Source organism: Protopterus annectens, chromosome 7.part1, assembly GCF_019279795.1.
Source record: "Protopterus annectens isolate FY-2018-M chromosome 7.part1, PAN1.0, whole genome shotgun sequence".
Classification (NCBI taxonomy): Eukaryota; Metazoa; Chordata; order Ceratodontiformes; family Protopteridae; genus Protopterus; species Protopterus annectens.
In genome coordinates this window covers 7,443,097-7,465,086 of record NC_056740.1, presented here as the reverse complement: position 1 = coordinate 7,465,086, position 21,990 = coordinate 7,443,097, and the positions used below count along the sequence as shown (strand labels likewise).

The 21,990-nt window shown below is 36.8% G+C and overlaps 1 protein-coding gene across 3 annotated transcripts in view; it reads left to right on the top strand.

Annotated features, from left to right (window-relative positions):
- Positions 1–4,039: 4,039 nt before the first annotated feature.
- Positions 4,040–21,990, top strand: part of CELSR3 (cadherin EGF LAG seven-pass G-type receptor 3) — a 1,979,827-nt gene continuing 1,961,876 nt past the window's right edge. For all 3 annotated transcript variants that reach the window (XM_044078523.1, XM_044078522.1, XM_044078524.1), the window contains exon 1: positions 4,040–9,076. In XM_044078523.1, coding sequence (XP_043934458.1) covers positions 4,222–9,076 — 4,855 coding nt within the window. In that variant the 5' untranslated portion in view covers positions 4,040–4,221. The remainder of the gene's footprint in view (positions 9,077–21,990) is intronic.

Below are 21,990 nucleotides of genomic sequence, written 5' to 3'. Positions count from 1 at the left end.
ATGCACAAAAAGTATTATTGCCCAAGCCTCGATTCCAGGCCCTACTATACTGTAGGTCATGACTCAACCTATCTAGTTACTGGGATAGTAAATACCTCTAGCATGTTTGGAACCCAAGCCCATCACACCTAGAACACTCTGCATTATCCCACCATGCCATGCAGTACTTTATTTAAGAATAAAACCCTGCACCTTGTGGCTATATTCTTACCCTTACATTTCATTTGGCCATTTAAATGAAATGACACCTTTTGCCTAAAGGCACGCCCTGATGGTAATTCTCAAGGTGTGATTTACATAGCCACTTGTGATAGTGGAAAGATGTTTTATGTGGGTAAAAATGCCTCACGACAATTTTATAAGCATATGTATTCCACAAAACAATCCCATGAATACTATGCACAGACATACATTAGAGTGCAGAAGTTTTAAATTTTTTTTTTTTTTTTTTTTGTGAAAGGCCATCATACATTTTAATATAAGAGGATAAGTTGTGGACATCTTTCTAGAGGGTAAAAGGTGGCAGTGGCAGTTACAACTTCAAGATACTTTGCCTCTAAGTCTCAGCTGTGTGCTGAAATGAAGGAATGTTTTATAAATAATTATTTAATTATTTGGGAAATATATGGTTCCATTTTCTATGCTCCTTTCATTTTTATTGGATGTAAAAAATCATAATGCAAGACAGTGATTGCATATATTGATATGTTTTACTTATTTAGTTCATCTCAGTCATTCCAATGTTTTAATTAACAAGTACCTAGCTTGGTGTATTATCCTCTCAACACTTTACTTTCTACCTTTCTGTTCTATTTACATTACAAAATACTGTAGTACTAAATACCATATACTATAATACTATAGTACTAAAGCGACTACTAGCTCTCTGACTCATTGACTCTTACTCATTTCATTTTACCACCCATGGCCTCCTTTAGCATTATCTGCCTTTAGTCCTTTCTTAAAGGGCTTTGATGTGTTTTATCTAGTTTGTCTTAAACATTTAAATTATTTTATGCACAGTAATGTCGTACAATATCATAATATGATATAACTTCTCTGGAAAACTTTTCACTCTGTGTTTCTGTGAATGCTCCTCCTAACTGCTGTATACTAACACTGAGTGATGAAGTATGCATACAGCAGATTGTCAATGCATTACTCTTTCCGCATAGGTACACAAATGTGTTCAATAATAGAACAGTGTTGAGGCTTCCGTGAATATACCATGCGTCTAGTTCAACAGTCACATCAGTGGACAACTGTGATAACCGATATGCATTTTAACAAATAAATGTCATGCACTAAATGGTCTATAATAAGCAATTTATGTAAAACAGAGCACATAGTAAATGTTTTTTTAATTTAGAGAAAAAGCCTTAGAACAATTACAGGTGACTACATCAGTTACTGCCACTTCAATTACCATGGCAGTTTTATTGCTATCATTAAGATAGTCAGTTTTATTTATTTATTTATTTATTTATTTATTTATTTATTTATTTATTTATTTATTTATTGTCATTTGTTAACTGGGTTAGTCCAACTGAGCCAAAGGCCCATTTTCAATGGAGACCCAAGGAGAAAAGCTCAAATTACAATTACAGACATGCCAAAAAAATAAATAAAACTACTTTTATTTATTTGTTTGTTAAACAGGTTATCTCATCTGACACAAGTGTCTTTTCATGGGTGACCAAGAGCAATGCCTTGCTAAGTGACTTGTTTAGAGGCCCACAACTAGCAAATGAAAACTGAGAGACTCAAACTCCAAACTTCAGGAAGCAGCGTGTTAACTTCTCATAACCTTAACCCTCTGTGCTAACTTTCAGAAATGTCATTGCTGATAAATATTTGTAAAAGCTTTTTATGCCATTTGTAAAGAAGCTATTGTGTATTTCTCCCATATGTCCTCATTGCCATGTATAGAATCTTGTTTTATTCACATCATAGTGCAAATTACATAATCATTCTGTAGGCAATCAGTTCTAAATCAAAAAATATTTGTGTTTTTCTAGTTCACAATCCAGTCAGTCAACTACTGATCATTCCATCCAGTAAGAATATTGAAACATAACAAACTATCTTGTTTAATGATCAGGCCGAGTGAATTCCAGACCACTACTTGACTAGTTAAATGCAAAATGGTGTTCATGTTCTAAAGAGTAGCTGAACATAAATTAAATCCTACTATATTTTATAGTAGGCTAAAGGTAAATTATTTCCACTCACTGTCTCTAACATATGTTGCAATTTGCCAAGGAGTGCATAAATAATTAAAATAAATATAACCAGTAAAAACATTCCACCTTCAGAATGTATGGTTGTTTTATCTATGTGCACAGATGATGGGCAAATTAATTTGGTATGGTAAGTTAAGTATCATGAGGAAAACAATGAATATGTACACAGTGACAAAGACTATTCAAATAAATAAAATAAGCATAATTGAAATGCACACTTGTTTTGAGATGGACAAACTACTGTCCTTCTACCTTTTTACAATATGGTTTGTAGGACATCACCTACTTTATAACTGTTTCTCACCCCCCATTTTTACTATACTGATCTGTTCACTCATCAGTGCAATTCATCATTCAGTAGTGATAATTGTTTGTTAACATATTTCTGCTGATTATTTGTGTATTCCACCGTACACATTTTGTGTCTCCTCTGGACAATGTTACCTGCTTTTGATCCTGAACCCCCTTACTTTGGATCATTGCTTTCTACTTTATCCACCCTTCTCTATTACTCTCAAGCTTGTTTTTTTTCCTTATTTTATTTTATATATATATATATATATATATATATATATATATATATATATATATATATACTTACTCTCTTGCTTTTTTACATTTGTCTTATACACACCAATCATCTAAGAATAATTTCTGTCTACTAGAACTTGTTTCCCATCACCAGATTGTACTCTTCTTCGTATAGTTTATGTGTTATATTTTTGCTGTCCCAGAGCATGAAGTCAATTGATAATTAGTCATCTTCATTACTTATTTATTTACTTGTAGTTTGTTAATGTATATGGGTGTATTTCTTGCTGGAATTAAATTAGTTTTGTTATAGTATATTGTTGATTATATAGTTTAAATGGCAAGCAAATGTTATGTTTAGTCAATCAAATGTATGCCATAAACATTTGTTTGAGAGCTATGGTGAATGACAATGTATACCATGCACCCTTAATTACTTTGATAACTCTGCACATATATTTGACAGCAACTGGAAAAATGGACTGATAACAAAAGTAATCATCCTTTGATAGGCTATCAGGTACTTAGTCAACCAATATAATAAATGCAGATAGGCAGTGCAAACAAAAAAAAGACTGTTAGGCAAGTAACAAGAATGCAATTAGTATGTAATTTCAATGGACATGTCTTACTTCTGAAACTAAAGTTGTAGCAGTTATTTGTTATTATCGTTCTTAACTTTGTGAGTATACACACTTACTACACATACACAGACTTAAATGACCTACTTTTATAATCTTTTTTGTATATTTGCTAACGGATTATTATTATTAGTATTGTTATTATTTTGCTTTTTGTATTATGCTGTTATTAAAGATAGCTTATTTGCATGCCTTTATTGTTACAATAGCCTGACATATGCCTACATTAAGTACACGCATACATTAAATAAAAAATTAAACAACAAAGGGGTTCATGGACAGTCTGGAATGTGTCTAGAACTGCAAACGTCCATCGGATGTATTCGCTGTGAAATGAGCGGTTTGCATGCACTGTCGGACAGTTCTGCCTCTGTGACAGTGAGAGGTTACCAGCAGTAACGTACAGGAGCAGAGTGGAGGTAGGAGGCGGGCTTGGGGTGGAGGCGTGGAAAGACCAGAGATATTCAGCACTACGGACAGCTCAGTACATCGCGCTACGGTTAAACCTGAACAGCTTTGAAGGAGAGCATTTGAGCATGCGCGGTGGATCCAACCATCCTCAATAACTAGGAAAGGGGGATAACGTGAATGAGGGTAGAGCAGACCATTGTGGCCTGCCGGGAGCCATGTTGGAGCTGAATGAAAGAAGGGTGGTGGGATGCTGCGTCCGAGGAGCCAGATTGTGGCCATAGGAAGCACAGAGTAAATGATCACTTACCGGGTCAGCGGAACAAGAGGAGGACCTGGGAGGGGTTTGACACTGGCCGGTGAAGGCTGCTTTTTCCAGGAGAGAAGGTTGGAATACTATGGCTGCATCGGTGGTGGGGCGAAGCCTAGCTGCTCTTCTCCTGCTGCTGCTTGTCCCCATCCCTTTGTTCACTTTCAGCCTGAAGAAGCAGGCAGACGACCAAGAGAAAGAAGGCGAAAACGCCCCTCGTATGACAGCGGAGGAGGGCATGCTGAAGCTGGGCTCGGGCAAAAAGAAAAGTGGTGTCTTAACTGGTTTATCCCGGGATGCAAAGAGGGCAGGTGCACAATCCGTTCAACACGTCCGTGATGCGAGTCGTGAGAGGGGCGATGGCATTCAGGAGGAGCTGTGTGCATACCCTTACCTATTAACCCTTTATTTGGAACGAAAACCATACCCTGGGGACTGTAATGAAAGAGGCCTGAAGACAGGAGAGAATATATTTCCAGCGGATCTGCCATGCGTTTGCTGGATGATTTTTCTTAGCAAGCTAGACTGTAATGCTTCGCACAACTGTCAGATGGACAGACGGACTCTCCGGGAGCTGTGGACTATCATTTCCCCTATCCCCTTTGAACTGTTGGCTTCAGTGGCTGGCTCTGTGAAACTGAAGAAATCACAGTTTGTGCCTAAGACTACAAGGGAGCACGACAAGCCAGACGACATTGCCTTATGTGCCTGGATAGTAAAATTAAAACTGCACGAGGTCTCGAACAGCACTTCAGATCTCCAAAAGTGCTGTGTGCGTACTTGCTTTAGGGGTTGCTCAAACCTGCTGGTTACCACCAGACAGACTTGCAAGTTGTGTAGGAGAAGTATGCTGAAGCCTTTTCTTTTGTGTTTTTTGCCACCAAATATTAACTGTCAAACCTCTTGCCCTAGAAAAAGAAAAATGAGCTCACCAAATCGTAAGGATTACAGAAATTATGTTGCCACTTATTGGTGTAACTGCGCAGTTCAACAGTGTGATATAGTTTTATTTGTGTCCAAATCAATTCGAACATATCGTTTCTTAACCCCTTTTATAGGCCCTTCATTTATACATAGTGTTAAAAGCTTTGTGCACAAAATGAGACTTCTCTCACATTTAAGAACATGTTTTAGCTTGCCGTTGCTTTGTAATGTTACTAGAACTTGTCAAACATTTGAGAACTGTAGCGGAATAACATTATATAACCACAGAGAATTATACGGCTGCATCTCCCACCACTGCTTCGCTGTGGCTTTACAGGAGTACAGTTCGTCCGAGATGGGACATGTGCTTTGCCACTATCTGATTCCGTCTAATAATGCATCTTGTCAGGAGTCAGGGACTGACAGGCGGGAGTTATTGCAAGGTGTGAAACGGTGTGTAAAGCAATTTGTGAATGAGTGTCGAAGGCAGTCTCTAAATCCCAGCGTGACGGGTGGTGTCTGTGAAACTGGGGACTATAACTGCCAAATGACCTCGGAGAAGTCCAGGTTTTCTGTGCCCGTCGCTCGTTTGGATGTTAACAGAAAGCAGTTTTCCAGCTTTAAGAGTGTACCCACTGACCATGAAGCTCAGTCAGAAATTCTGTGTTTGAACGCATGTTTTTCCTTAGCTAATTGTATCAACATGTGCGCGGAGCATTTAGAACTACGGGAGGCATCTTTGTGCACCACTGATTTTTTACATCGTTGTTATAGGACAGGTTTGAATCAGTCGGATCTTACAAAACACACTATTCATTTAGAAGAGTTTGCAGACAAGTGCTTCAAACGGCAGGTTGAAGTTGGTTTGAGAGATATCATTTCAGCACCATCGGAAAAGAGGACAGTTCCTTGGGAACTGGCGCAAACGACCTCAATCCGAACTTCTAGCAATTTCAAGCATAGTAAGGCCTGGAAAAATAGATATGACAAAAATGGCAGTCTGCTTTTCCCAATATTTAATTCTACAAACGATTGCTTAAAAAATATTTGCCCTGGAGTGAATTTGTGGTATCATTACCCATTTGATCTGTGTGCTCACTTAAAATTAAAGCCAGCTAAAGCTCTACAGTCTGATCCTTTACGGCCAAGACATTTTTTATACAGCAGAAACCTTACGCAGATCAGCAGAAAGAGGGAAAGGAGGATGCTTACTCCATTAATAAGGACTCCAAGAGCAGCTAACCGTCATCCCCACTTTCCTCAATATAACTACCAGGTTCAGGTGGCAGAGAACCAGTCCCCAGGGACTCCTGTGCTAACCATGGCTGCCCAAGATCCAGATCAAGGGGAAGCTGGAAGACTTTCTTATTCCATGTCAGCTTTGATGAATAGCAAGTCCATGGATTTATTCAGCATAAATTCACAAAGTGGCCTAATTACAACAGCTGCAGTCTTAGATAGGGAAAGCATGGATCTTCATTACTTTAGAGTCACTGCTGTTGATCATGGTAGCCCTCGCCTTTCTGCTACTACCATGGTTGCTATTACTGTTTCAGACAAGAATGATTTTGATCCTGTTTTTGAACAAACTGAATACAGGGAAACAATAAGAGAAAATGTGGAAGTAGGGTATCCTATCTTGCAATTGAGGGCCACTGATTCTGATTCACCTTCTAATGCTAACATCAAATATCGGTTTGTAAATGAACAAGCAGCTCATGGAGTCTTTGAGATAGATCCAAGGTCTGGACTCATCACCACTAGTGGACAAGTAGATAGAGAGAAGCTAGAGAAATATTCTTTAATTGTAGAAGCAAATGATCAAGGTAAAGATCCTAGCCCCAGGTCAGCTACAGTCAAGGTTTACATCACAGTGCTGGATGAAAATGACAATGTACCACAATTCAGTGAGAAGCGTTACATTGTTCAAATAAGGGAGGACATCAGGCCTCATTCAGATATACTAACAGTTACAGCAACAGATCTTGACAAAGATAACAATGCATTAGTTCATTACAACATCATAAGTGGTAATAGCAGGGGCCAGTTTTCCATAGATAGTGTTACTGGTGAAATACAAGTAGTTGTGCCCTTAGATTTTGAGACAGAGCGAGAATATGCTCTCAGAATCCGTGCCCAAGATGCTGGACGCCCACCTTTGTCTAACAATACAGGTATGGTAAGTGTGCAAGTTGTAGATATTAATGACAATGCACCTATATTTGTCAGCACACCCTTCCAAGTCTCAGTGCTGGAAAATGCTCCCTTGGGTCACTCTGTAATCCATATTCAAGCTGTAGATGCTGACTCTGGTGAGAATGCACGTTTGGAATATAGGTTAACAGATACTTTACCTGACACACCTTTTGTTATAAACAGTGCAACTGGGTGGATAACTGTAAGTGCCCAGCTAGACAGAGAATCTGTAGAGTATTATTTCTTTGGAATTGAGGCTCGAGACCATGGCACTCCTTTCCTTTCTGCTTCAGCCAGTGTTACAATAACTATACTAGATGTGAATGACAATCGCCCTGAGTTCACAGAAAAGGAATACTTTGTTCGCCTCAATGAAGATGCTGTTGTTGGCACAAGTGTCTTGAGTGTGACAGCTGTTGATCGTGATGTGAACAGTTTAATTACATACCAGATCACAAGTGGGAATACCCGCAACCGTTTTGCTATCAGTACCCAAGGAGGAGTTGGGTTGATTACCTTGTCTTTGCCTTTGGACTACAAACAGGAAAGACGTTATGTGTTAACAGTCACTGCTTCTGATCGTATGTTGCATGATTCCTGTCATGTGTATGTTAACATAACAGATGCTAATACACATCGGCCAGTATTCCAAAGTGCTCATTATTCAGTGAGTGTTAATGAAGACCGTCCAGTTGGCAGTACCATTGTAGTCATCAGTGCTTCTGATGATGATGTTGGTGAAAATGCTAGGATAACATACTATTTGGAGGACATAATTCCTCAATTTCGCATCAATCCAGATAGTGGTGCCATCACTTTACATGCTGAACTAGATTATGAAGATCAGATGACTTACACCTTAGCCATCACAGCCAGAGATAATGGAATCCCTCAAAAATCAGATACAACATATGTAGAAATTATGGTTACTGATGTCAATGACAATGCACCCCAGTTCTTAAATGCTCGTTATCATGGTTCTGTCTCTGAAGATTCCCCTCCTTTCACTAGTGTTCTCCAGATATCTGCTACTGACCGTGATGCTCATACCAATGGTAGAGTACAGTATACATTTCAAAATGGAGAAGATGGTGATGGGGATTTCACTATAGAACCCACATCAGGCATAATTCGCACTGTTCGAAGGTTAGACAGAGAAAGTGTCCCATCATATGAGCTTACTGCTTATGCAGTTGACAAGGGTGTACCTCCTCAAAAAACACCTGTTCATATTCACGTAACTGTGCAGGACGTTAATGATAATGCCCCTGTTTTCCCAGCAGATGATTTTGAGGTCTTTGTCAAAGAAAACAGTATTGTTGGGTCTGTAGTAGCACAAGTTACAGCTAGTGATCCAGATGAAGGCACAAATGCACAAATTATGTATCAGATTGTGGAAGGCAATATCCCAGAGATTTTTCAGATGGACATTTTTACAGGTGAACTTACCGCTCTTATAGATCTAGATTATGAGGCCAAGTCTGAATATGTGATTGTTGTGCAGGCTACTTCTGCCCCTCTTGTAAGCCGAGCTACAGTCCATATTAAACTAATTGACCAGAATGACAACAGTCCAGTTCTCAAGAATTTCCAAATAATTTTCAACAATTATATATCTAATAAATCCAATACATTTCCTACTGGAGTTATAGGCAAGATCCCAGCATTTGATCCTGATGTATCAGATCGACTGTACTACAGTTTTGAAAGAGGGAATGAGCTTCATCTAATGATCTTAAATCAGACAAGTGGCGAGCTGAGACTGAGTCGTAAATTGGACAATAACCGCCCTTTAATGGCATCCATGCTGGTGACAGTAACAGGTATGAATTTCTGACTTTTATGTATTTCTGCTGCTAATAATGACAGCGAAGTTGTGTTAGCATGTATTGTAATAGATTATTTCATCATGAGTTTCATCTTGTTTGAAGAGTTTTATAGCCTTTTAAGATGCCTTGAAGATCAATGTGGGAGTGTTTTGCTCAGTCTGTATTTCATCCAGTATATACAGTTGTTATTAATGACTACTTTAAATACAGTTATTGTAGACCTTTGTAGTGTGTTTGGGGGGAGCATGAGCATGTGTCTGTGGCTGGGGGAAGATACATGGATTTGTATTTTCTTAGTGTACAAAAATGCAAGGAATAATGAGTTTATTACTTTTAGGTTATACATTGACTCCATGCTTGTACTGTGCAGCTTGAAGTGATTTCAGTTATTAAAATGTAATTGAAAAATGTATTTGTTAATACCATTCAGAATGAAATAGAAAAAAATAAACTGTATGCATAACTGCCTTTCATATTGATATTTCTCAAAGTATATATCCTTTCTGACTGGAAAAGTGTGCAAAAATAAGTTCACTTTGGTACACTGATTTGAACTAGTCAGTAGTTCAAATTACATTTAATAAATGGATTGTGATATGCACAGAGATGAACAGCTTGTTTGTTGTGGATTACTTTCTTAGAGCTTTGATGTCTTCTTTGTAATGCATATATGGGTTGAAGTTTGATTCTGTGCTTTGTAAGCCGTATAAGTTGTATAAGTTGTTTTTACATTACTTGCTTATGAGAATGCCTTTGAGCTTAACTGCACTGTTTCTTCTCAGTATTTATCAAATATTAAGTTCATGAATATGCAGCTAATTTAACACAGCATAGTCAGGTTCAAGGAAATAATGTTCATGAATCAATAAGTACAGTTGTACTTGTTGATTCAAGAAACATCCTCTGGCATTTAGCAGGAAATTAAAGTTGTACACTCTTACTACTTTTTGTAGTATGAGTTTTGATACCCTCAGCCAGCATTTCCACTACTATACAATTCTGAGCAAGTCACTTAACCAGGCATTGCTTTGGAATAATTGGGGAACTGGGCTAGGCTCTTTAATTGCCCAATAACTACATATAGTCTTATGACTATAGTCTTATGGCCCCATGCATATTGTACTAAAATAAAGTAGCTTTTGGAGTGGGGAATTCTTGAATTCTTATTCTACATGGTGTGCATTACTTCACATTCTACTGTAATGGAAGCTAATTCACAGCACTTGGACAATGCTGATAATGCCATTTTAAGTCAATTGTTCTAGAATGACAGTTTGAACTGGAAAATGTGGGACTGAAGATTGCTCAGAATGGATGTTGTGTGAGTGTAAGAACATGTAAGTTAAAGGTGAATAAAAGTTTGTTGGCTATAACCAGTTATTTTAAGAATGTACACGTTCATGATGTATCTTATATTTCTGATGTATCTTATATTTCTCTATCTTATATTTCTGATGTAGCTTATATTTCTCTGAGCATTCTGTTATCACCCTTAAAGTAGACACATCTGGAAAAATCTTTGAAAAGGCTTGCTAGTGCAGGACAGCAGAAACAGAAACTGAATACAGTGAAACAGCTAATAAGTGAAACACTCAGTATGAGGGATATATAAGCATCTGATATTGAAATATCAGATGAACAAATGGTACCTAAAAACCAGACTATAGATACAACAATGGATTTATGGATAGTTTCACTAGTGCAGTCTCATGATAGTTTAAATTAAAGCCTTACCTTGCTATGACATGATGGGAGACAGAGTGAGAAGAATTCTTGGAGTGATAGTTATGCTATTATTGGAATCTGTAGCATCTGGGGCAGACCATTACATTGATAATCTCAGTAAAAGACTGAAATAGTTGCTTAGGAATGAAAATAAATTAAGAGGTTGTATAAACATTGCCTGTGGAGATTCATATAAAATTATTTGACAAAAACCTAAAGTAGAGGTATAGGTGAATGGTGCAAGAGAATCATTCATTTCCACTGACCGAAAGCAGGTCTCCCAAACATGTTATTCCCTTTGTCTCTATCTACTATTTTTTACCTGCAGTGAATATACCATAAATTATAAGTTATCTCACAGACCACTTTTTTAAATTTGTGTTTCAGGTTCCACCATGTACTTATTCTAAATCAATGTTTCAAATCACTGTTTTTTCCCCTTTTGGGTGGGGGACACTCTTAATTTTTTTTCTGTACTGAGAGATGATTGCCTTATTCTGAATGTAGTACTACAGTTTTATGGTAAATACATTACTGATTATAGTAACCTCAGATGACTTGGCAAGTAATGGGATTTTGTTTCTCAGTTGATTCTTACGAGATTTTGCAATGACTTTACTTAGTGGTGTTCTTAAAGTTATTTAAAGGGATGCTGTTTGTTAAAGGGTTATCACCAGAGTACAGTTATTGTAGAACAGAAATTGCATTCTAGTTTGGCTAGACACTTTGAGAAACCCTAATGCTTTAGTGTTAGGATTGTTTCTAGAGCACACAAAGTATTATTTATTTCATCTTGATGAAAATCAAGCTTATTGGTTTTCCTCAAGTGAGTGCAAGTCATTGTAACATTTGACAGCAACCCTTCAAGTTGTTAGTATAGCATAAATAAGGTATACAAATCAGTTGTCTTTTATATTTACTATGACTCTTAAAAGTAGAAGCACCAATCACATGGTGTTCTATTATTTTCTAGCTTTGACCCATATGAATCTTTTCTGCAGCTAGATGTTGCCATTTCAGTGCTTGTTAATAATGACCATCAGAGATCTTTTGATAAACCTCTGTGACCTTCCAACAAGCTTACTTGTATTTATTTGTTTACATTTATTTACTTGGAAAGTCCAAATGGGTAACAGCCCCCTTTAAGTTCAGGTAGCACCTAACCCCTCATCAGTCCTGACTTATATGGTAGGGTCAAAACTTAAAGGGACTTCCTTGTTAGCAATATAGAATTATAAGATAATTACCATTGTTGTATGGAGCAATGCTGGTTGATGGTACAGAGTTAAGACAATCATACATTTTGTTTTGTGGAACAATTCAACCTTAATGAAGACTTCCATAAGGGTCATATTATTGGACCTACAATTTTTGTTCACACCCCTACATATAGTGCCTAACAATTCCCACATTTTCAAAAGTTGGAGATTCTGATAAGAAGGTATTAAAAGTTGCCATATTAATTGTTAACCACTTGAGTAGTAAATGGATATACATAAAGACACTGCCAAACCAGATATCTGAATATCTTGTGAAAGAATAAAATAATTTCCAAAGCACTTACAGCTATAGCACTGACATGAACTTGAGGATGAAATCACATATATATATATATATATGTGTGTGTGTGTGTGTGTGTGTTTTATATATATATATATATATATATATATATATATATATATATATATATATATGTATATGTGTATATCAATTTTTTTCTAGGTCCTTTTTTGCCACCATGCCTAATAACCATCAAGTGTTCAAATCTCCCATGAGCTTAGCCCATTCTTTCCCCCATTTACCTTTGAGAGTGAGAGCTGGCCAGAAGGGCCATCATACACACCACCATGGTGGAGATTTCTACCTCAGCCAGTATCCTGCAATTAAGGCATATTTGCTACAGTTATGGTCAGATCCACACATCCTGCTGGCTGACATGAACACCTGTGACACTGTGTGGGGGACACACACACACACACACACACACACACACACACACACACACACACACACACACACACACACACACACACACCTGTGAGGAGTACTGTGATAACCTAGGATTCCCGAGCCATCATCCTGAGTTATGTGGTCCTTAGTACTGTACAAACATCCACTTGCACTGGAGTAATTGAGGCCACAATCTCTCACCCTCCCCTGCCCAACCATTCCAGAACCTGAGTCACTACATGAAGCTTGGAGCATAAGGGTCATAGTCCATGGTTTATCTCTCAGCACCACAGAGCCTGGCCTTGATTAAGGATGAACTTTGACAGTAAAGCTACATTTTTATTAATTATGATTGCTTCCAAGACAGTAAACCAAACCAAGGGATGAGATATGTAGTGTCATTGTTGATAAAAAGACTTTTCAGGTTATCCTCTTTAAAAATAGCTTTGCATCTTTGAGAATTATCTGAGAAGGCTATCCATTTAACTGATGTTGGGAAACTTTATGTTTTGGTGGTTTACATACACCCTCCTTCATCAGTTAATGCCCTTTTGTAAATTCTACCATTATCTACCAAGACTGTATAAGGAAAAACTGCATTATGTTTGGTGTTGTTTAGTCAGTTAGTCAAGTATATCTCTTCACTACCTTAAGGGCTTTAGTACACCAGGCCTGTTTGTCAAAAATACATCTATAATTTCTTGGAAATACAGTTTAATTACTCCAGTAATAGTTTCTGTCCATCATAGCCTCTGATTCCCACCTCTTCTTTTGACTTTAATTTTTCCACTGTCATTATTTTCTCTTGTGAATCCCTGTCTTTGCATTATGTTATCAAAGTATTTGATCATTTGTTTTATTATCAGACCTTCCAGTGAACAGTTTGGGTTTATTTCCTTAAGCAGTGACAGATTTCATCTTCTTGCAGCCCACATTATTGTCAGAAGTGTTTTTCTAACACCATAATTGAGAAGTATAGATTTTTCAGTGCATAGTCATTCTTATAGTTCAACTCTGATATGTTATTGCTGGGAAAGCATAGTTTGACTATGCAATCATTGTCTGACATGCATCATTTTTATACCTTAAAATCTTACCCATATTTACCATAGCTTTCGTTCTATGAAGCAAGCAACTTTTAATGTCACTGTTGCAATCATCACTTGCAGAAAGCTTTGAGCCCAGAAAAATAATCTGATAGTGCCTCTGTTTCTTCTCCATATATAACTGAGATGACATCATTTTAGTAGCTGTACTTTCTACCTTTCACCTTCATCAACAGGCTCTTCCACTCTTCCTTACTTTTAGCTGTCACGAGTGGTATTATCTGCATACCTGAGGTTGTCTAATATTTCTCCTGGCAGTTTTGATATCTGTAGTTGATTTGTCTGTCTCAGCATTTTGAATAGGGTCATTCTTAAATAGTTATTTTGCATATTATCGCCACCAGTTTTTAATGCATTCTGCTAGGTCCCTCCCCTTTTTGTCTTTTCTCATGCCAGTTTTACCTGGAGCTTTGCCTTAATATCACCAATCGCCTTGTACTGATCTCTTCTCTTTCCTATGCTATTATCTTCTTCTAGTTTTTACACTGCCCATTTAAACATGCATGCTTATAACTTCTTGCTACTGTCTGAAATTCTGCATTCAGTTTGACATATTTTTCCCTGTTTATATTGCCTTTTGCTCTTCTTTCCTTGGCCACTTATAAAGCTTCCACAAGCCTCCATTTTGCAGTCTTATTCTTCTTTCTGTTTGGAATATATTTTGGCCAGCTCCTGTACAATGTCACACAGTTCTCTTTGCTGTTCTTTAGATGCTGTATCCACCAGGCCTAATCCCTTAAATCTGTTCTGTGCCTCCATTACATGTTCATTAAGAATATTGTTGAACTCATATCAAGCCATTCTGGAGGCTTTTCTTGTTTAGCCTTATTCTAAACGTTGAGATAAGAAGCTGACGGTCTGAGATACAGTTGGCTACTGGTCTCGCTATTGCTGATGTTACAGAGCTCCTCATCTCTGACCGCAAAATATCTAATCAGTCTGGTATTGGTACTGGTCATCTGGTGATATTTGGTATAAACCCATACTTTAGGCCGTTGAATAAAAGAGCTTTCCATGGCCAGTAAATTATCTTGGCAGAATTCTTCTGGTATATGGTCTGCTTCATTTTGTATTTCAAGGGCAAACTTGCCCATTTTTTCAGCTGTACTTTGGCTGCTAACTTCAGCATTCTAATAACTTATGATAAAAGTGATACATTTGTTGATATTGTTTCCAAAGTTGGTTGACTTCCTCTTCTTTAGTGGCTGCAGTTGGAGCATAAACTTGTATCACTGCAATGCTGAATAACTTACCTTTTTGAGATCATTCCGTCATTTTTGGACATGGTAACCAAACACATTTTGCCTTCTTATGTAGTATATTAAATATGAGGGCCACTTTATTTCTTCTGCAAGATTCTAGAGCACAGTAAAAGATCTGATGACTTTCTGATGTAAAATGATTCATTCAAGTCTATTTTAATTCACCAGTTCTAAAAAAGTCAGTGTTTAATGTTGTCATCTGCTCCTTGACCACATCAGTTTTACCTTGGTTTATAGTGATGTTCCACGTTCAAGTAGTGCGTGTGTGTGTGTGTGTGTGTGTGTGTATGTGTATGTGTATATATATATATATATATATATATATATATATATATATATATATATATATATATGAGTGCTACAGAATCCCAAAAGCCCAAAATCCTGAGACCAAAATCTTGAAAGTTCAAAATACTAAAAACCCAAAATACTGAATCTCATAATACTGAAAATACACAGGATACCAGCACTTACTATATTCCAGCACAAGTACATACAGAAACAAATTACCCTTCAAATATAAGCAACTCCTATGCGAGGGGGGTTGCACCCCCTACACCCCCTGCTACTTAAATATATCAACTCTGAGATTGCACTTCACTACACTAAGTGCTATTTTAGTAGCAGGGTGTGTGGGGGGTGCAGCCCCCCACATGAGGGGTGCATGGAGGCTTACTGCCCTGCTTATACTTGAAGAACAGTAATATGGTTTGTCTTTTATTTGTTTTAATATAATATCCTTCAGTCCTGGTAATTTCCACAGGTATTCTAGAGGCACTGCAGGGCATGTTGTTCTCATTTAGGAAGAGGAAACCAAGAGGAGATAAGTTTCCCTGGCTTACAAGGGCTCTGAAGGGGAAGAAAGATGACAGGGATAAAGCATGGGCAAACAGGAAGCTGTCTTAGGATCTTAGCTACTGTAATGTTTTCCGGCTAAAGACAACATGTAGAATATTCACCAAGGCAAATAAGGCTGACTTTTTTAGGAATAAGTAAGTTCTAACAAGCAGGCTACCAAGATTATTTTGGAAGGCAATCACAAAAGTTGCTGGAGTTGTTTGGGATACATTTCTAACATCCACAGACTCAAAGTGGGTTGAACTTTTATATCCTCATTATTTCAGGGACATTAGGCTAAGAAGTAAAGTAATAATATAGGTAATCCTAGTAATCATATACAGAACTCTATGTCCATAACTCTACTTTCAACCTCGGATCCATTTCAGACTAGTCTTTGCTAAATAATTGGTAAACTCTCTAAAGCATGACTGACCAAAAACCGAAGAAAGCGTATATTATATTTTATTTGGATGCTCTGTGGTATGTACTAATGTTTCTGTGCTATTCTAGAAAGTGACAAAAACAGCAGTAGTGGGTTCAGGTACAAAAGTCGACTCACAGTTTATCCAGGAATTTATTCAATAAAACACACAAAAGGTGAAGTCACATAAAAATCCAAAAGGTATAAACAGTATTCCAAGCACTTTCGTCTCTTGTGAATCAGAGACTTTTTCAAGGAAATTAGAAAACTGTTACTGAGCTTAATTTAAACAAACAGATCCACCCACAATTAACATTGGACCAATAGAATAAAACCATATAATGAATATTCATAAAGTTCATAAATATTCAACAGTCACAGTACAATAAATGCATTTGGGGATTGGTGTGTTATTTGCTGTACATTTTAGTGTGCCTTTTATCATGACATGGTTTCTGTGGTTGAATTGTACTGTGACTGTTGAATATTTATGAACCTTATGAATATTCATTATATGGTTTTATTCTATTGGTTCAGTGTTAATTGGGGTGGATCTGTTTGTTTAAATTGAGCTCAGTAACAATTTTCTAATTTCCTTGAAAAAGTCTCTGATTCACCAGAGATGAAAGTGCTTGGTATACTGTTTATACCTTTTGGATTTTTATGTGACTACACCTTTCATGTGTTTTATTGAATAAATTCCTGGATAAACTGTGAGTTGGCTTTTGTACCTGAACCCACTGCTGCTGTTTTTGTCATTTGGAGTTTGTGTTGCCTACTACGTTTTTTACTGTTCTAGATAGTCACTACTACTTTTTGTTTTTTTCTGACCCAGAATACCTCTGTATGCATCCCTTATCAGAGCCATCATCAAACACAGTGCACCCTTTGGTATGAATAAATCCAAGAATAATGGAAAGGTCCCAAAGATTTCTTACCAAGAAAATTAAAGGTCTTGAATCCTTCAACTATCCTGAAAAATGAACACAATTCTCCTTATACCCAGTAGCTTACTGGCTGCTTCGAGGTGATCTGTGTCCAGCTTTTTTAGCCATGAAAGACTCAGTCCTATTTGACCTCCTATTTCTTCATAAAACCAGTGCATTTATAAACACATGCACTACAGACCTAAATCTACACCAAAACTTTAACAAGATTCAGTGGAATGATAGGTTCTTTACACAGCATATGCCCAGGCTATGGAATAAGTTGCCACTACAGGTCAGACAGAGTACTATTTTGACTATCTTTAAGGCTAGTTTTGATGACTGGATGGATAGACGCAGTTTTACACCAAACTTATCATGTAAGGCCCTGCTTGCTCTTGGAGGTAAGCAGCATTAAATGCTTGATTAAAGTGTCAAGAATGTTTAAGTTTGCCTTCTTAAAGGTGTATGCGGATAGGCATCTTATGGTCCTGCAATCACTTGCCTAGTATTATTCTTATATTTCTGTGTTTCTTATGTAGCGATGAGTGTGGAAATACCCGTGTGATTTTGTTGTTTGGTTGGGCTTTTTTTCCACAATCCACTGTAAGCCCTGAGTAGATGAACTTAACTCACCCTGCTGCCTTATGTCAGATCTTTGTTTGCATGTTCTTAGAATAGTATGCTTACTGTTAACGTTGCCCTTCTCTAGACTAAGTCACTTAGCTTTCTTGCACTGACACTTTTTTGTGTGTTTTAAACAAACTAAAATAAATTTGTTTCTTTTTCTGATGCAAAATACTGCATAAATCAGATTGAAAAAAGGACACAGTGAGCTCCTCAAGTCGCTCTGCTTTTCCTCAATGTAATCAGGTTTTTTCAGTCCAGACTAAAAACTAAAAGAGCTGTGACTTCCATCCAGTAGGCTTATGACTTCAGGGAAAGGAAATAATACATGTATAAATGGAAGTTCACAGGAAAACAGCTGATGGCTTCAGTTGCATTTCTAGCTCTCTACTGGTTTTACTGAATTTTGTTGTTTACTCTGTAATCATTTTACTTGCTTTGAGTGCAGCTATCCTCTACACAAGTGATGCTGGTTTTATCTACCTATCAGAATGATTATAGTATTAAGCTACTAACACATTGCCTCCTCAAATTGGGCTTTAGCTCATTACTTCTAAAAGACTCAGTTACAAGAACTACCCTCTGTCCCTTTGCACTCTACTGAAGATGCTAGTGACATATTTCATACTGTAAGGATGTGTACTTATTTATAAGCAAACTATTTTTGTATATCTATGTATCTATGGTGCTCCTGTAAGCTAGCAAACGAACCCTACTGAGTTAAAAGAGCTTTAAATTATTTAATCCTTCCAGCCACCTGCACATGCTTCAGTCTAAGGTAAAGACATCTAAACCACATCAGACCCTCCTGCATGTCCTTTGTGTAAACATGCTCCACTCCTAAAACTGCTCTACCCCTAAATTGTTGAATTATTTAAATGTGCTAATAAAAGTAATCCTCATCACTATTAGATTAACACAGAAATGCAGCATATGCAAGAGTATGTATAGCTTCAGTATTGTCAATAAACATGGTTGTAAGTAATGCCAATAAGGCTTCCCAAGGCACCATGCACTGCTGGCTTGTGTGGTTGCCTTACTCTGTTGTAATGTACTGTACTAACTGCATTTTTATACCTGCTGCACTGAGAGCATCATTCCTGTGAAGTGCATTGTACTGTGTGGAATTACAAAGCTTTACACATGCCTATTTATTGTATATGACCTGCATTTTGTAACTGTTAGCCTATGATACAGCTGTACTGGGTCCCTATGGATCAGTGTTCACATCCAGTTAATCAGTAAGCAAATATAAAGTAAAATGTTTTGTATGCATGTGTGACTTAGGACTGATTAATACAAGATAAACTTCACTAGCACCAACTGATGGAAGTAGTCATGCAGGAAATGTGTTATAAAGTTACATAAGATGCATGTAGTCTGTGATGGAAATGTGTTATGAAGTTACATAAGATGCATGTAGTCTGTGATGGAAACATGTTATGAAGTTACATAAGATGGAAGTAATCTGTGATGGAAACGTGTTATGAAGTTACATAAGATACATGTAGTCTGTGACGTAGCACTAGTCGAAAACTGTAAATGAAATGTAGATTTCTACAAATGCAAGACAGATTGTGTTAATTATGTTGGCATGGAATACTGTGGATATTTCATGGGTGCAGTTGTTTGTTTGGATTACTGCTGAGTGTGCTTGAGATATAAAAATACTATATAATAACAACAATAATAGTACCCATGGTGAAACAACATTCAAAAATGCATTAAAGTATCTCACAAATGCAACTTACAATGGAGTGGAAAGTCTTATACAGTGACTTAGTTCCACAAGAAAAACAATGTCACTTGCTGCTTTCTTTAAATCTGATAGTTGTTTTTGTAGTTGTCATTAAATTACATATTAGCAGTTGTCGATTAGTCATGTTTCTGTAACTGCTACATAAATCCTAAATGCAAAGTCCGTAGGCCTATTAGCAATGTCCCACTCCAGTGATTTGTAGTTATTCCTGTTTTCAGTTGATCTTCTACCTTTTAAACAGCTTGTTCTTGTATAGCCTTTTTCCATTTAACTTATCTGTATATATGTGTTGCATACTTACACATGTGCTCACTATTTCTCTTCCTTTTTTATTACTGTACATCTCATGAAGACAAAAATACTCTAAAAGGGTAGAATATGTCTTATACTCAAAAATTGTGTGGGCATAGACCTGACTGAAGCTATACAATTTCTTAAGGAAAGTTTTATATATGCTTACATATATGCATGGAAACACACACATACACTTCTATGTATCCATGAATATACAGACATATATATTTAATATACATATATATGTTTAACATAACAGATAGGAGGTGATGTCCGGCAGCACTTCAAATTGATTGGTTTATGCTGTACCAGTTACACTATATTAACTTAAGTATTGAAGCTGCAATTGATAATTGATTTGTGAAGAAGTTCAACAATTAAAAAAAAAAAAAAAAAAAAAAAAAAAAAGTGAATGAAAGCGCCCAAAATTCTAAACCCAACTTGGTGTGTTTTGTCTGCCTTTCTAAAGTTCTTACGTTCAACATATTTAACATATATATATATATATATATATATATATGTGTGTGTGTATATATATGTGTGTGTGTGTGTATATATATATATATATATATATATATATATATATATATATATACATACACACATGTATGTGCCTATATAAATGTGTGTGTGTGTGCGTGTGTGTGTGTAAATTATAAATATATATATATACATATATATATATATATATATATATATATATATATATGTGTGTGTGTATTTTTTTATGTATGTATGTATCTAAGCATTTATGTATATGCCTATATGTACATGGCATTCTGCAGTAATAAAAAAAACTTTGTTAAAATGTAATTATAAAGGCTAGCTGTTTCGCCTTCTCACCACTGTGTGGAGACTTTAATCCCACCATATTTAATATAACCCTCTTCACAGCTGCACCGACAGAAGGAAAGGAGAAAACTCAGGGTAAAATAAAATATATTTGTTCATTTTTTTTCAGAACACTGTGATCCTATGGGCTAGAGCAACAAGGTGCAACTTAGGAGTGGGGAAGGAGAGGGAGGTAGGAAGGTTTAAGTCAAGAAGAGGCAATATTTTATCAGACATGGCATGGGAAAGTCACTGAGAAGTGTCTTTTTTTTCTTTATTTCGTTTTGTACCAACGTCTTTGCTCAAAATTTCCTGACAAAGCTAAAATTAGTGGTGGGGGGGGGGGGCACAAAAAAGCCTGAAACAGGGACACATTTTAAATATTACTCCAATTCACTTACAGTTTATACAGCAACAGGTTGTCCTCACTGATTTCTCAGAAAACCAAAACAATTATGATGGTTAGGGCAAAAATATATGGTAAAATCAGGGACATTCTTCAAAATGTTGGACAGTTGAGTGGTAGGAGTGGACTTTGTGAATTAGAGTTAGAGAAAGAGATAGAATTTAGTGGGTGAAATTCTTTTTAATATTATTTTCTGATGTACAGGCTATGTATGTCAGTTTTCATATTTATACTGCCCTCTTGACATAGATTATTTTTTCTCACCAAGATTCAGACTGATTGATAGTATTCTGTTTCTGCAGCTGATGTTTCTTAAAGCTTCTCTTACTTACAGTACATACCATGAAAAGTGATGGCAAACAACAGAATTTGTTTTAGAACAGGATCAACCTACTATCTCTAAACTGAACCCCCCATCCCATCTTGGTGTTGTAACAACCTGAGCTCCGGACTTTGTGATACATCTGAATTTTTCGAGTTTCCTTTCTTGGATACTGCATATCATGCCTCGGGGATCTATCCAGCCAAAATTAACTGCTTAGATAGCTCCTAATGCTTGTTCCTTATATGCTGGGAGCAGCTGGCTGTGATAAGTAATTTCACTTTTGGACAAATGCTATAGCATTTCCCAGGAGTCAGTCTTGTTTCTAGTATTAGGTTCTCTATAGAACTCCTCCCCCAAAGAAGAGATTCAAATAGTGCAGGGTTTCTTGGCTTTTACACAATTCAGGTAATTATAACATGCTGTATCACTGAATTTG